General features: G+C 36.6%; 1 protein-coding gene across 1 annotated transcript in view; it reads right to left on the bottom strand.

The window, feature by feature from the left end:
• The window catches only part of LOC136867464 (gamma-tubulin complex component 2), a 165707-nt gene that overhangs the window by 131556 nt on the left and 17096 nt on the right, over nucleotides 1-17055 (bottom strand). The window contains exon 4 of the mRNA XM_067144671.2: nucleotides 9932-10130. Coding sequence (XP_067000772.2) covers nucleotides 9932-10130 — 199 coding nt within the window. The remainder of the gene's footprint in view (nucleotides 1-9931; nucleotides 10131-17055) is intronic.

Raw genomic sequence — 17055 nt, 5'->3', positions numbered from 1 at the left:
TACTGCTGGATGTTTGAAATGCAACTTTCTTGGCCGTTTGACGAGTAATGTACCTCGTACTGATGGTTCTAGTGTTGTCTGTTGTGAGAGGGGCGGAGGGATAAGTAGGGGAGGTTGTTACGTGTGTATGGGCGGAGTCGCTGAGGTTCGCTGTCTGCGCCGTACCTTGTGTATGACGTCGTCTGTTGACTATTTTGACGTAGTCGTTTTTTAAGATAGGAATGATTTTATTGAACAAAATGTTAGTTTTTTCGGATAACTCATTTATGTTATAATTAGGATTTGCATACTGATCTAGTGTTATATATAATTCTTCACTTATATTAAGCAAAGGACCTTTAGGTTCTACATTTAATATTTTTAAATCGTTATTTATGTCCGTAAAAGTGTGCTTTTATTCATGCATATGTTGCCCTATTGCCGAGAAATGATTATGCCTAATTGCGTTTACGTGCTCATTATATCTAGTCGTGAAATTCCTGCCTGTACGCCCCACATAACTTGTTAAACAGTTGTTACATTCCATTTGGTAGACTCCTGATTGAAGATATTTGTTACTACTATTTACTGATTTGCTATTATATATGACATGCCTATTATTTTGTGTAGTCTTAAATGCTATTTTAATGTTATGCTTCCTCAGAACATTGGTTAGTGAATATACGCCCGTATTATTGAAAGTGAAAGTTGCGTAATTTTTTCTGGGTTGATCTGTTTTTGTCAGAGTGGTGTTGGGTCGCGATTTGAACTTACGAATGATGGAATTAACCATTTCTTTTCTATAACCATTTTTTTGAGCTATTTCGTGAATTAGTTGTAGTTCATCTTTGAGATCTGCTTTTGACATCGGTATATTAAACGCTCTATAAATCATACTTTGATATGCTGCTTTTTTATGTGGATTAGGGTGATTAGAATCTATTTTTATGGTGTTTATTGTATGTGTAGGTTTCCGGTAAATTTTGAAGGTGAGATGTTTTTCGTGTCTAGTAACCGTTAGATCTAGGTAATTTAGTTGACCGTTACTCTCAGATTCCTTGGTGAATTGTATACATGTATCTATGGCATTTATTTTATCCAATATTGCATTTTCGTTGGTTGTTCTGTTGTCGATGATGACGAATACATCATCCACAAATCTGCACCAGAAAGATATTCCTTCAATTTTACTAAATGCAGTATGTTCTAAGTAGTCTAAGTATATATCTCCTATTATTCCGGAGGCGGGTGATCCCATAGGTAGACCTGTTTGTTGATAAATTGTATCGTGAAATTTAAAGAAATTGTTATTGACTGCAAATTTGAGTAATATCATAAATTCCTCAATTTCCAATGTGCTTAATTTACTATATGTTTTGAGATTAGTTCTGATTATGTTTAAGGTTTTGTCAGTGGGGATATTTGGATGCATATTTGTTACATCATAGGAGGCTATGGAATGATATTTATCTAACTTAAAGTTCTTTGTTTTGTTGCAAAAATCTATGGAATTTCGTATGCTCTTATTAGCCTGAAAGGAATAGTGATTTTTTAGAAATTTCTGAATAAATTTAGAGAGATTATATGTGGGACTAGATCTATAATTTACTATGGTTCTCATAGGGGTATTTTCTTTGTGAATTTTGGGAAGAGCTTTAGCATTCGGTAACTGGGGGTTCATTATTATTAAGCTATTTGCTTCTGCTTCGGTGAGTAAAAAACGTGTGTTCTTAAGCAAGTTTTTTAGGTTTCTTTGTACTGTAATTGTGGGGTCTTTACGTATTGTACGGAATGTTATTATTGAAACATTCTTTTGTTTTTTGAATGTATATATCTTTGTTCATAATTACCATTGTGTTCCCTTTGTCGGCTTTTGTTATCAGGAGATTATCACGTTTGACCTTTTCTTTTAAGCTATTAATGTGTGTTTTGTCCATTTTATTGCTATTAGATATGTTTTTTTGTATTCTGTTGATGTACTGCGGGAGTTTTTTTACAATATCGTGTCTAACTTCTTCACGTATTTCATGCGGAATTCTCTGTATGGCTAATTCTGTTTCTGCTATTGCGGTGGTAACGTTCTGTAGTATTGAGGCGTTATTCCAGTTATGTTTTGGACCTTTGCTTAAAATTTCATACTCTGCTTTACTGAATATTGTATCCGTGAGATTTTTTAATGGTGGGTAAAATTGGTGCATACTATCTCCTGTGGACTGAGCTAAGTTATTATTTTCTGCAAGGTGAGTCACCTGTTTTTCTTTCTGAGTTCGTTTCAAGGTTTCTAATTTCTTGTCTAGGGTGTTCTGTTTTTTTATGGCTAGATGTTCAATTTTCTCATTCGTTACATGTTGGAAGTGATCCCAATAGCTAAGTGGTAGCTCTTGGGATACTTTCAAATGTAAAGGGTATAGTATATTATTCAAGTGTTGTTTTTTACGATATAAAAAATTTTATTTCAGTTTTTATCCAGATTTTATTGGTTTTCTTTAAAGTGTCACGTGTCTGTCTTGTGTTTCTATGTTTGTTGTTATATTTAGTTAAAAACTTTGGAATTAGGTCATGAGCGAGGCATTCTTTCAAAAATGCTATGTTCTTAATTGTATTCATTAATTTAATTCTGATATTCCTATATTTATATGCTTGACTCTTTGCCTGGTTGGCGTTAACATCTTGATTTATGAATTTCATTTTCCGTATTGACATTTACCAATCTTCATAAAAGGAAAGAAAAATTCCACCTAATCAATACATTTATTTTCTTGTAAACTATTACAATCTAGGACCGGTTTCGACCCTTCATAGGTCATCCTCAGCTATATCAGAATCACATTTGCATTTCTATCTTATACCTCTGAAAAACCTTCATGATGTATTGTTTCATAATTTTTCAGTGAAAACTTATCTAAAAACTTACAAATTTCTAAGCGTTGTGTTAAAATTAAAAATTAAAATTACAAAACTTTGTCTATTATATACATGCCCTTGGGCTGACAGAATGCATCCTTGGGTTGATTAAGCACATATCTTAAGTATTGCTTATTCTGTTAAATCGAAACCCTTTTATACTTATGTACAATCGTGAATAGACTATCAGTAAAATTTGATAAATAAAGCTTGCGTGATAATTATAATAAAATATCATATTACATCTTTATACCTTATTGCTGGAGTGATATTATTTTAGGCAAAATATAAATGCGTGTTGACCTCTATAAAATATTTTACATAAACACACTAATGTACTTTAAAGTCTAATCATTGTACTTTAAAGTCTAAAATACTTATTGCTTGGATCTTGCGTTGTTATGTGGTAAAATATTATAACAATTTGTCTTGTATAACATCAGATATTGATAATGTTTGAATATGCCGTGTATGGTTGGCTTTTAAACCTAATGATTAAATGTCAGTTCCTTCTTGCATAAAATTACAAGTTTCATATTATGTTGATTATGTATTGTATAAAACATGAATGTCTATTAAATTGAATGCTTATCATTTACTACAGAAGTTTAAAAAAAAAAAAATTTACTGATAGTCTATTCACGATTGTACATAAGTATAAAAGGGTTTCGATTTAACAGAATAAGCAATACTTAAGATATGTGCTTAATCAACCCAAGGATGCATTCTGTCAGCCCAAGGGCATGTATATAATAGACAAAGTTTTGTAATTTTAATTTTTAATTTTAACACAACGCTTAGAAATTTGTAAGTTTTTAGATAAGTTTTCACTGAAAAATTATGAAACAATACATCATGAAGGTTTTTCAGAGGTATAAGATAGAAATGCAAATGTGATTCTGATATAGCTGAGGATGACCTATGAAGGGTCGAAACCGGTCCTAGATTGTAATAGTTTACAAGAAAATAAATGTATTGATTAGGTGGAATTTTTCTTTCCTTTTATGAAGATTGGTAAATGTCAATACGGAAAATGAAATTCATAAATCAAGATGATCATAAATATGATCTAGCAACGAACTTGATAGCCGATTTTTCTCGTTCATTTTAAGTTTTCCTATCTTCCATTCTAAGCGATCACAAGCGTAAAAAGCATACAACGAATTGTACATTATTACTCACTACAGCATGATAAAACTTAAAAACCTACTAACCTATTATGCTATTACATTTGTTTACATTACAACACACAGTGTTACATTAACATGTTGCAGTGTGAGGTCACTGTGACACGCTCTCATACTTTTCACTTGAATGAATTGTCTTCAACAACATTAAGTTTCCATGCAGTATGTCATAAAACTGATGATAATGATGATGATGATGATGCTTGTTGTTTAAAGGGGCCTAACATTGAGGTCATCGCCCCCTAATGGTACGAAATGAAAGAACAAAAAGTTCAAATTCATCCACTGACCAAAATAAAATAAAAAATGTCATGAAAAATGAATGGATGGACATGAACCCAACAAAAAACAAAAAACGAATAAACAAAAAACAGTGGATTAGACTTAAAAAAAAAAAAGATCGTAAATAATAGTAGTACTGACCAAGGGACCACTTATGAAGCACAATGATGCTTGATGTCTAAAGGGGTGCAAAATCCACACCTAAGGCGCCACAGAATGGTACATGTCGAGAGAAAAGTAGAACCATGGCATTTGTCATGTTGGGGTACTAATCAAAAGTAGCGAAGACTCACGGTGTTCCACACAAGATGGTACTACTCACAAGTATTGCACTTCGTACAGGTAACGCAGACCTATGGTGTTTCTCACATAATGGCGCCACTCATAGCCAACACAAACCGATGAGGTTCTTCACCTAGGTGTACTAACCACACATCCCGTGGTGTTCCTCACATAGTGAGTATCAATCACAGGCAACACAAACCCACAGTGTCGCTCATATAGCGGTACAACTCACAGGCTACGCCTAGACCCGCGGTGTTGCTCACATGGGTACGACGCACGGGTACTGGAAACCCCCAGGACAACCTCTTTACTGCTACTAATCACAAACCTATTTTGTACCTAATTTAGTGGTACTACTCGCAAGTACAGGCAACCCATGGTGTTCCCCGCATGATGGTACGAATCAAAAGTAGTTTCATGGTTCTAATTCAATCATCCCTTGGTCGCCCCTTTTAGTCGCCTCTCACGACAGGCAGGGGATACCGTGGGTGTATTAAGCATCTGCGTCCCCCACCCACAGGGGGTAGTGTGTTTGGTTCGCGAGAGGTATTTTATTTCCCTCAAGTCCGCCGGCAAGTCGGTTAGGACCCCCCCCTATCCGCCACATGGGAGTATCACCTCTCCCCCTGCTACGCCAGCGTAGTAGGTTCGTGGTGTCATAAAACTCTACGCAGTTATAATTCAAGTTGCATCTAGTGATTACCATGTGTTTTACATTTTCAGCCTTTAGCCTGGATTTTTCATTTGTCCAAAAATTGTTCATTAATGAAAATACCCATTCTGTAGGAGCATTTGTAGCAGGCAAGCTTAACACAAATTCTACAATATCACCTATATTCCTGAAGCCAGTAATCCTATCTTCAAAATTAGAGAATATTTCCACCCACCTCAAATGAGTTGGTATAAGAGCCAAATTCCATTCCTTTACTTTAGTAACTGTGACATATTCCCTGACATTAACAATCTCATCAAAAAGCATTGTATCACATATGTCTTTCCCAGTGTACTTAAGTACAAAATCTAGTGACCTTTGTACATCACTCCATTCAAACACAGAATTAAGATCTGCCCAAATTAACACACTGAGTTCAGAAAAATGAAAAGTCCACTGGTCCAAGTATTCCAAGCAAGTGGAGTAAAATGTTTCAACATTTTTTTCTTGAAATGTGAAACATCAACTAAGCCATCATTTTCAAGGTTCTTTAGTTTAGATTGGCCAACTGAGGGTACAAACACACAGTCTAGCCTATTTGCAAGCTTTTTCCTGAGATCCTAAAATACTTTACTAGCATTAACATAACAAAATGTTGCCCCTCTACTAAACGAATAACACTGTGAAAATTTGCTGCTTGAGTATGCACAAAATTCAACCACACCTCAGACAAGGGATCATCAAAGAACTGTTTGATTACAGTAGGATACCTGCTCTGTGATTCAAAATATGATTTCAGGGCTGAATACAACTTCAGTACTTGTTCAAAGGAAGGTAACACGGAAAGCCACCTTGTTCTACTGAAACCAAGAACTTTGGAATACTCAATTTCGACGAAATCACAAAACTCAATCAAGGAGGACTCACATACAGTGTAAATGTGAAAATCTGAGTAGATTTTCTGCACTATACTTTGAACACAAACTGGAAGACAGTCCACATCAGTTTGTATTGCATTGCTGACAATGTGAGCACTGCAACCAACACCAACAATCGATTCTTCAAGAGACTTTTGCACGATGGAATAAACATTTTTAGAACCTTTCCGAGATGAGCCACCAAAGTTAGTATTAGTGTTGTCTGCACAAAATCCAACCACTTTACTTTCAAGATGAAAATCATTTAGCGTTTTCAGGACAAATGACGAAATAATGTCAGCAGTTTTCCCTACCTGTTCTTCAAAATCTAACAAATTTACTTGTACCCCCTTGTTGTAAATAAAATAGCGAACAAGAAGGGGGAAAAGTTTGGTGGATTTATGATTTGAAGAGTCTGTGTAGACCGAGATATAGTTCACATTTTCCAAGTAATTTATCATTTCAGATATTGCAAATGGACTAATCACATTAGTGACAAAAGCATCACACTTTGTCTTAGCACACGAATATTTTGGTTCGAAACACTTCTGAAGCAGTTTAGACGTGCAATCTGCCGAGCAAAATGTTTGGTTATGTTTAACAGTATGGAATGCAAAACTGCCTTCAGAAGTTGCCAATTTCTGTTCAGCTGACCCCAGGTCAGCTCCTCGAAAGAAAGTGGTGAGAAGTGAGCTGGATGCAGCAGCATTGTCAGCAAGTTTGTGCTTCTTAGTATCCAAATGTCGTACAATCTCGCTTTTCCCGCCGTTTGCTATTGGAAACAAAGCTGAACATTTGGTGCAGCGAACATCGCTTTTCGATTTATCTGGTACTATAAACGGGTAGAGAAACTGCAATTCGGCATTTAGTACATATTTATCTTTAACTTTCAGCATGATTACTACGGCTAGTTTAATCACACTATCTGATCATCTGGATAATCACCAGTACCGTTGCCTACGTTATACTCAAAGCTGTGAAAGAGCTGCTGTCACAACGCCACTACACAACTACAATGCTCCAAACTGCTCTTCCTGTCGTGAAAGTAACGACCGCAACGACAACTGGAAATGGGAGTGTTTATATTTGAAGCTGTAGCCATCTTAAATTAAATATTCGTTATTTCTTGTTCCCTTTCATTTGTTTAAAACATTAATAATTACATATACCACACTCTGCAAAAGAAATTAAACCATTTATAATGCAAAAATATTTAGCAGTATTTTTGCAGGAAATTTTATAAAAACCATGATATTTATACAATTTTCGAGCCTCTTCGCGGACTGTAGGATAGGGTGTATCCTGCGAAAAGCAGGACATCTAGTCACCCTAATTCTATGTGACTGTTCAGCATTGTCCTCAAACCATAACTGCCAGATAAATTACAACAGCACATCCTTACTTGCTGTCAACTGCAATAATGTCCACTCAACACACACAACAATGAACTTTCTCATGTATCTCCAAACCAGACAAGAAAATAAGCTTTTGGGCTTCAGCCGTGTCAAGAAAACAAGGTGAAATTCTTTTCGCTTCACAGAGAAGTTTGCTCCGCATCTTCAGAAGAAAATCTCCACTGTTCACGAGGAAGAATTCTCCAATGCTGACAGTTTGAATTTAAGAATGCTTCACCGTTGACCTCTAGTAAGTGGTACTTTCGTTCGTCACTAGATGGCTCACTGTAAGCTAGCATTTCAAGTGTGAGCTGATGACACCATACAAGCTCCAATCAATATGTTTCTTGTTACAACATACGTGCATTGTGAAGTAACAGCAAGGTCATCAGACAAATCGGGGACAAATGTGGTTGAAGAATTATACATAAAAATAATAAAATGAAATGCAAAAAAAGATTCAGAGGATAGAAGAAGAGAAGGGAGCTGAAGAATGGAAAGAAAGTGTGTGTTAACACCTTTGCTTACTATATAAACAAGTGCTCTGAACCTTTGATTCACCATTTAAATTCTGATGCAAATGAGGTTCATACATGGCTGAATTTAAATATTAATATCTCCGCAACTATTTGCTCAAATAATGTGAAAAGGGTGTATAAATAGTCAGAATTAAACAAACCCCCACTGCGGTTCCAGTCTAGAATTCTACTGTCTCATTACAGCAACCTGGGTTGGATTCTTCGCACTGACAATAGTTTAGAAGTACAAAGAATAATGGAACGGCATTAACCATGCGTCATGAAGACAATTAGGCAGCTGCTGGGAGTAGTAACACCTAACAAAGAACCAAAACTGCAGCTGCTGTCCTTCCGTCATCTTCAGGTCATGAGCCGGGCAGCAGCCGTCTCGTTCTTCAAAGGCCAACGCAGTAAAAATAACTATTTCAATGAAATTTGCTTCATTACAGCTAAAAAATATACTGTTGGAAATAAACTCACCTAGTAACGTATATCTGTTTGTCTCATCATACGCTTTGCCAAAATTAATCACTCAGAAATTGATCTAGAATGTTTTTAGCTATACATGCAATATTTTGAAAAATAGGACTTACCCCAGGAATTCCCGTAAATTGCACTTTTGTAGGAATATCTTGTAATGGACACACAGATTTCCACTTCCACTCTACTTTCTGCTTTTTGTTACGATGCGCAGAAACATTTACAGCCGCAATATTTTCGTCTGCTTCACAACTCGTATCATTATCACTAACTTCGCTAAGCACAGATATCTTCATTACTACATTCACTAGAAGAACTTTCAGATATATCATAATCTTCATCACAATCACCATCTGGTAAATATCCACAACTTCCCGCTCAGTTATACCTTCGCTATCTTCAAATACAGCGGTTATTCACCGAAAGATACCGGTAACGTAAATACAGCGATAAGAGACTTCCTTGAAATATAAGGAAGCATTTTAATGCCAACTGTTGAATTAATAATCAATTACTTCACTGTTTCGTCGATGAAACAGGGCACTGCATTGACCCGTAGATTCGGTGGCTACGTAAGTCGAGTCCAAGGTAACGCACCCCCTTGATTCGACACTTAGGTAAGCCAAGGCGCTAAGTGTGATACCGTCACAACGTGTGTGCACCTGTTATCCCCCCGACCGATTCTCCCTCATCATTATCACGGTTTTTTTTTCCTACACACCTTCTTTCCATTCTTCAACTCTGTTCTATTCTTCTATCCTGTGAGTCTGCACTTTATTTTATTTTATTATTTTTATTTCTTCTACCACACTGGTTCTTGATTCATCTGATGACCTTACTGTTATTTCACAACGCACACACAGTATAATAAGAAACATCTTAGGAGCTTACATACTGTCGTCACCTCGCACTCGGAAGGCTAACGCACCGTGAACTCTATGGTGATTAATGAGGTACCACCATATCGACCAACGGTAAAGAATTCTTAAATTTAAACCCTCATTATTGGAGAAGTCTTCCTGATGAACAGACAAGATTTTCTTCTTAAGACGCAGAACAAAGTTCTCTGCAAAATGTAAAGAATTTCAGCTTGTTTTCCTGACACAGAATAAGCTCAAAATTTTCATCATTAATATCCTTGAAGGGAAAGTGTTCTCTGAGAAAGGAAGTGGATGACCTAGGCAGCAAATGATAGAGGAGACTGGTTGCACTGACAAAGTGTTTGTTGCCTTTAGAATATGATGGAATGGGGTTTAAAGAGGTACACAGTGATTCAGGAATGTATTGTAGTCCAAGTATAGAACGTAAGGAATTAAGCATCAGAGAAACTCACCAAGCTTGGCAGAAAATGGCTTCAATGGAGTCTCCAAAACAAAGTCTAACATGATGTTAGGCCTAACTAAGGACCAATCTTGAGAAACAGGAGCTATATAATTAGGATGTCTTGCTTTGCCTTGATTTTCAGTGTGTTTCTCCCTTCTTTCAGGCACTCCCGGAAAACGAGACGCCACTTCCTTCAATCGACTCATTATCTGAAATACATTGTGTTATGCCAGATAAGAATGTAACATCAGCAGAATGACAAGAAAATTACAATATAGTTATGTCGTACAGGTCTTAAATTATACTCAGCAGGCTATACCAAAATGTGGCATGCAATACTGTAACATAACAATTTTGTTTTTCTTCTCCATATCATCTAAATAATAATAATAATAATAATAATAATAATAATAATAATAATAATAGTTCCGGGATATCTGTGGAACGTAGAGGTGATGAAAGAAGGTGCGGGCTTGAATGGGTCTAACTACAATCTCAAAATTAATTTAAAACTTTAACAAAGGTTATATTTCTTTAGAATTTCAAAAATCAACGAAAAACAACATAACAGGTACAATTAGCGATTTTGAAACAAGTCAAGGAAAATATAATATTAGTGAATTCAACAGGTCCTGGGCTTCAAGCCCCTCGCTTTACAATTCTTGAGCCCCCAGCTCAAATTTACAAAAGAGCACAAATTAATCAAGGGCAGAAATCCCCTAATTAAAGAGCACTTGCTCTCCAAAATACAATATCTAGTCTTCCAGAGGCATTCGTTACAATACAAAATTTGAAAAAGAGCTAACAGGCTCTCAGTTTCTTACTGCGTACTCAAGGTAACATTACATCAATCTCTGGTCTTTCAAACCACCATTTACAAATTGAAATTACAGGGGTATTAAATACCCAACCTACCGGGCCTTCATGGAAAAGAACAGGTTAAATAACTGGCCCAAACACAAGTGAATGGAAGCACACAGCGTTCCAATATAATGAACATTTAAGGCTGATGAAACAGGGGCTATTCCAAAACTACTGAGGTGACTCGTATAAGAATTGCTTTAACACCTTACAGAAGAAACGTTACAAAACGTAGTCACCTCAAACCAAGATGAAGGGGAGCTCGAGAGGGTACATCACTCTCTATCCCCGGTTTACAGTTAAAGATTTTATGAAGGTTTTTACATTACCCGGAAGAAAGTTACATTTTAGAAAATCTTGTTACATAACTAAAGAATCGGACCTTTCCGCTCCTGAAGTGCTTCTTTGTCCAGTCCATTCTTCATAGTGATCTCGCCCAGGTATTTGAATTTGTCTACTCGGGTGATGTCCCCGTATTTTGTATCTAGTTTTAGTGGGGCCTCTTCGATGTTAGTCATTACTTCTGTTTTCTCAAAAGATATCTGCAGACCAGTTTGTTTGGCAATTTCCTTTAACATTTCAACTTGAACCGTAGTGGTTTCTACGTCGTTTGAGAGAACGGCAATATCATCGGCAAATGCTAAGCATTACAAGTTATAATTATATGTTTAGGTCCGTATTGAAATGTACAGTGAAGTCAAATAAATATAAAAGTTTATTGATTCCACCTGTTCAATACATAAAAGGAGATAATGAATTAAATAAAATTAAAGGAACATGTTTCGCCCTTTAATTAAGGGCATCTTCAGCCTTAAATCTCAATCTGAAAGTTGGTTGATCAGGTATCTGATTGTAATTAAATTACATATGAATGTGAAAAAATGTTGGAAATGAGCGAAATGGTTGACAATAGTGTATAAATTTATGAATATTTGTATTTTAGACTTTATTAAGGCTTGATATTAAGAATTTCATAACTGTTGTGATTCCCTTGGATTTGGTTCCTATTCTTAGCGGACTGTAATTGGTTTCCTGTAATCTCAGCCGCCAGATTCTGATGATCTTTTCAAGAATGCAGTTGAAGAGTATCGGGAATAGCCTATCACCTTATCAGACTCCTGTTTTGATGTCAAAGGAATGCGAGAGACATCCGTGGAACTTCACCTTGGATTTTGTATTGGTCAGGGTGGCTCTTATTATTCAAACAGTTTCAAATCAACTCCAAATTCATTTAAGATTTTTAACAGGACTTCCCAGTCAATGGAGTCGTACACTTTCTTGAAGTCCACAAAGACAGACACATACTGCTTGGACCTTAGTGTGCAATATCTGATGATCGTTTTGAGATTTTGGAGCTGTTCGGCTGTTGAGCGACCTTTTCTGAACCCTCCTTGGTATTCACCTATTTGATGTTCGACTTATGCTTCCAAACACTCCAGGATGGCAAGTGATAGAATTTTGTAAGTCACAGGTAGCAAAGATATTCCTCTGTAGTTGTTGATGTCCTTAATGGACCTTTTTTGTGTAATGGATGGATCAAAGCTATTTTCCAATCTTCGGGTAGGGTCTCCTCGCTCCAAATTTCTTCTATTTGCTTTTGCAAGATATCAAGTGATTCCTCTGGGGCATATTTCCATAGTTCTGCTACTACTGAGTCTTCCGCCGTTGCTTTGTTATTTTTGAGACGGGAAATGTGTCGCTTGATTTCATCTCTGTCGGGTGGTCTGGAATCTGGGTACCTGGGTAAGGGTTCCTTGGTCTCAAGTATGCTTTGCGGTTTGGAGCAATTAAGTAAATTCTGGAAATACTCTGGCTGCGATTTTCTTCATTTGACGTCGCCAGTGTGCCGTCCTTTTGCTGAAAGCATAGAGATGGTGGTTGATAGCCAGTGAGTTTGCGTTTGAAGGCTCTGTAGTACTCTCTGCTTTCATTCTTCCTAAAGTTTTGTTCTATCTTTTCAATGAGAGATTTTTCGTATTTACGTTTCTCAGTTCTGAACACCCTAGCTGCTTGGGCACATTGGGTTTTGTAGGTTTCCCAATCATTTCTGATTTCGTGGAGTAGTATTGTTTCCATGCATTGAGTCTTTCTTGGAGGACTGATTCGCAGGTACCATTCCACCAGGCATGCTTTTTGCTTCTCTTGATTCCTGCAGCTTATTTAGCGGCCTCAACAAGGAGACTTTTGGTGGTGTTAAAGTTATAGTCATTTGGTCTAGCCTTCTCCTGGAACTCCTCGACCCTTTGCCAAAGTGTATCATTGTCGAAGCGTGTGATCTGTTTGGTTGTCTTCCTTGTGTATGAGGAATTGGTTTGAATTTGATGAGAGACATATAGTGATCTGAGGCCACATTGATGCCTTTCGTTACTTTGACATTCATAATCTCAGGGCTGCTTCTCCTGGAGATTGCAACATGATCTATTTGGAACTCTCCGAGAGTTTGGACGGGAGAACGCCAAGTCATTTGCTTTCTGGGTAGATGGCGAAAGTGGGTCGACATGACCTGCAGGTTGTGATTTTTCACAAATGGACACCAGTCTTTTGCCGTTGGGATTGGTTCTTTTGTGAGCAGGGTAATTTCCTATAACTTTTTTGTACTTCTGTTCACAACCTAGTTGGGCATTGAAGTCACCCAAAAGAAGCTTGACATGGTGTTTGGGAATTTTGTTTAATTTTTCATCCAGTAGGTCCCAGAAATTATCTTCTTTGTCTGGATCAGACTTGTTCTTATCGTTTGTAGGAGCATGTGCATTAACTAGGGCATAGGTTTTGTTCGCGCATTTAATTGTTAGTCACAGGTTCGAAATTTGCAACTGATTTAAGGATTATTATTATTATTATTATTATTATTATTATTATTATTATTATTATTGGGTTAAAGAAGGTGCTGGGGTGAATGGGAGTAACTACAATGTCAAAATTAATTAAAAGCTTAAACTGAAGGTTATATTTTCAGAACTCAAAGTTTAACAATTTTTACAGGAAGAAAGTTAACTAAAGAGATCTTTCACTTTTTTGATTCAAACCCAGAAAAAAATAATTCCCTGGTTTAGAAATACCAAAGAAGACCTGCAAACGCTACATATCTCAGCTGAAGACGCCCTTAACAGAGATCGCTTCCGCAAGAAAATATTGACGAACGGGCTAAACCCAGATGAGCAACCGAAGAGAGAAACCCCTTGGACAAAGGAGCGTAAGCAGGCACACTCACAAAGAATGAGGGAAATTTGAGCTCTAAAGAAAGCCAAGTTCAGTGTCAAATGCAACAAGACTTAACGTGGTCCTTGATGGCCCCAGCGAATTATATCTATATATATATAAAATAAGAGTTTTGTCTGTACATTGCTCAGAATTTGAAAAGAATGGTATTTCTGTATCGGTCATGTCCTTAGTAACAAGGAAATGCAATTTTTACTTTTCCGTAATTTCTGTCTGTCTGTATGTATGTACGTATGAATGTATGTACACGCATCACGAGAAAACGGCTGAAGAGAATTGAATGAAAATCGGTACGTGGAGTCGGGGGATGAGCCACTACAATCTAGGCTGTAAATAATTTTACTCACGCAGTGTGAAATGGTAGTTTAGGGCAAGGCCTAAAATTGAATGCTGAAATATTTATATTATTAGTGGTCCTATCGATAAATTCTACATAACTAAAGTTTTATAGAATTAAATTTCCGACCATTTATGTCATAAATTGTTACCGTACTGGCTTTGATAACACAGACATTCATGAATTTGTATTTTTGTTGCCAAGTCCATATCGATGCTGAGCCACGAGAAAATGGGTTAAGAGAATTTAATGAAAGTCGGTATATAGAGTCGGGTAATAAGAAACTACAGTCTAAATTATAAACAATTTCCGACCATTTATGTTTTATTCAGTTTTACCGTACCGACCAGTAGCGGCAATTGGGGGGGGGGGCAAGGACGGGGGTTTTCACCCCCCCCAGCCCCACTTTTTGGAGAAAATATTACATTTTTATTCGCATTTTTGCCGGCAGAAACTTGGAATTATAGGAATTTTTAAAAAGCAATGTATACAAACCCTCCTGTCTTTCCTTTATTTTATTATTAACAAAATTACTAGCAGAAATACGCACAAAATGTTGTTCATTCCAGCTAACCAATTGGTATAGCGCCACAGTAAGTAGTGTAGACTGAAAGGAAGGTAGCAGGGTGTGTATATATATTTATATATAAATACACACACATATATATATTTATTTATTTTTTGCCTAGGTCATGGACACAGGTATGATTCACCCGCTTGTCGCGCACATTCGTCAGTCTGCCATTCTCTACAGTGTCTGTTAGTTTCTTAGTATGTAGTCAAATAATAAATTATTTTAATTGTATAATCATGCCCTGCTTCTATTTAATTGTAATAAATGTGTAATATTGTTCCTTTTGTGAAAGTTTTATTGAGTAGTATTGGATCAAAATCTCAAAAAAAAACTATTATTAATGCACCTAAATTGGTAAACTTTCAACCTTTACCACTCTGTCGAAATTTGCTCAAAGAGCATCAAAATTCTTACCATTATGTAGCTTGTTTATTCATTTTTGATGTATATAATCCCCCACCCCGTCCCCTATATCCCACAAACCCGGGTAATGTTTGTTGTGTGTATATTTTCTGCCCCCGCACTTTTAATCCCCAATCGCCGCTACTAGTACCAACTATGATACGAGTGTTATTTCAGAGTCAGAAGAAAACTACATATAAAGGCCTACAATTTTGAAAGTGCATAACATTGATCAACAATTACATTACATTGACCATTGTTTGTTGTGATATTCTTTGTCTCTTATGCTGCCGCTCCACTCAGACAGATGGAATTACTGCGTACCGAGTATAACAGCCGGACTGAATATTGGCAGGAAATAGCTGGGGAGTTGCAAAATGTTCTTTGTTAGCATGCCATTCCTCTGGTTCATACATTTTCTGATACTGCCGGTACGCAACAGACTGGTTCATCATAGTATTCCAGCTATTCGATCCCTACTCTGGCGCGCTGGTTTGAATGAGCAGTGTGCATACATAAGGCAGAGGCTCACACAGTAGTAGTAGTAGTAGTAGTAGTAGTAGTATGGCCTGGTCTAGAATTACAATTTAGCCCTATTCCAAATTATAGCACCACAATTCACTAAATAACTCAGAATTCAACCCTGAAAAGAGCCATTTCTTAAGAAATGCTTCTTACTCTTCACTTTTATTAAATTCTACATTCATTTTATTCCAAACTAGCAAATGTACACGTGCTTCGCTATGGTATTCTACATTGTATCCGGATTTCTCCGTAATTACTGTAAATGCAGTGAGTAAGACTATTAAATTGCACCTACAAATGGACTTCACCATCAGACGACTCGTTCAGTGTTGTACATGGTTGGTCCTGTGATATTTTCCCGTATCTCCTATATTTATGGGTTAGATTCAGTTATTCATTGAATGGGGTGACATTTGGTACAGTTTTCACATACTACTTTATATTTTTGATACTCATGTGACCCTGGAATCATAAAATTTTGCGAACTTATGGCCACTGGTCAGGTCAATGTGCCTGCCCAATGTTTGATTGCATCTTTCCTATAAGTGTGCCAAACAATAATATACACGTGTAAAAAGTACAACATTAACTTGAACTCAATAAATGCAGTACTATTTAACGAATAAGGGATAGAGATACGATAAAAGTCATAGACCCAAAGTTGTAGATTTCTCCAAATTGAAACGCGATATCTTGTGATACGACTTACGGTTTAGCCACCAATTATCCCGAAACGAAGGTCTGCACCGTCATTAAAATTGTATCCATATTTCGATATTTTCCGGGGACAAAAGTTATACATTTGCATAGCTTAGAATATTTCCTCAAAGAAAAGAGTGCCCAGCTTTTGGGATTAGTACTCGCATACATACGGAGTAATTAAGGAAGCAAAATAATACATCTAAGAAAGCTGACATTACTAGAAAATGGATTATAACTGAGGATAGCCGGATGACGACAAATATGTAAATACCAAGTGAATGTATTGGAAAATCAAATGCCCCTCAATAAATTATGCTGGTGTGTTTTATGGATATAAGAAAGCGGTAACAGAGGAGAAATTTAGGCGCAGGGATTCTTACGTAAACAGATAATAAGATGAGTAATGGTGTTATTACTTGAGCTATTTGAGGACAGTTATAACCTCCAATGATATTCCGCCAATATCCTGCAGAATGGCCAATTGACGCCTCTCTTGCCTTATACCCAAGGAACA

The sequence above is a fragment of the Anabrus simplex genome, chromosome 3 (assembly GCF_040414725.1).
Source record: "Anabrus simplex isolate iqAnaSimp1 chromosome 3, ASM4041472v1, whole genome shotgun sequence".
NCBI lineage: Eukaryota > Metazoa > Arthropoda > Insecta > Orthoptera > Tettigoniidae > Anabrus > Anabrus simplex.
Note: the sequence above shows the minus strand (reverse complement) of the source record. Positions and strands in the feature narration are given on the sequence as shown.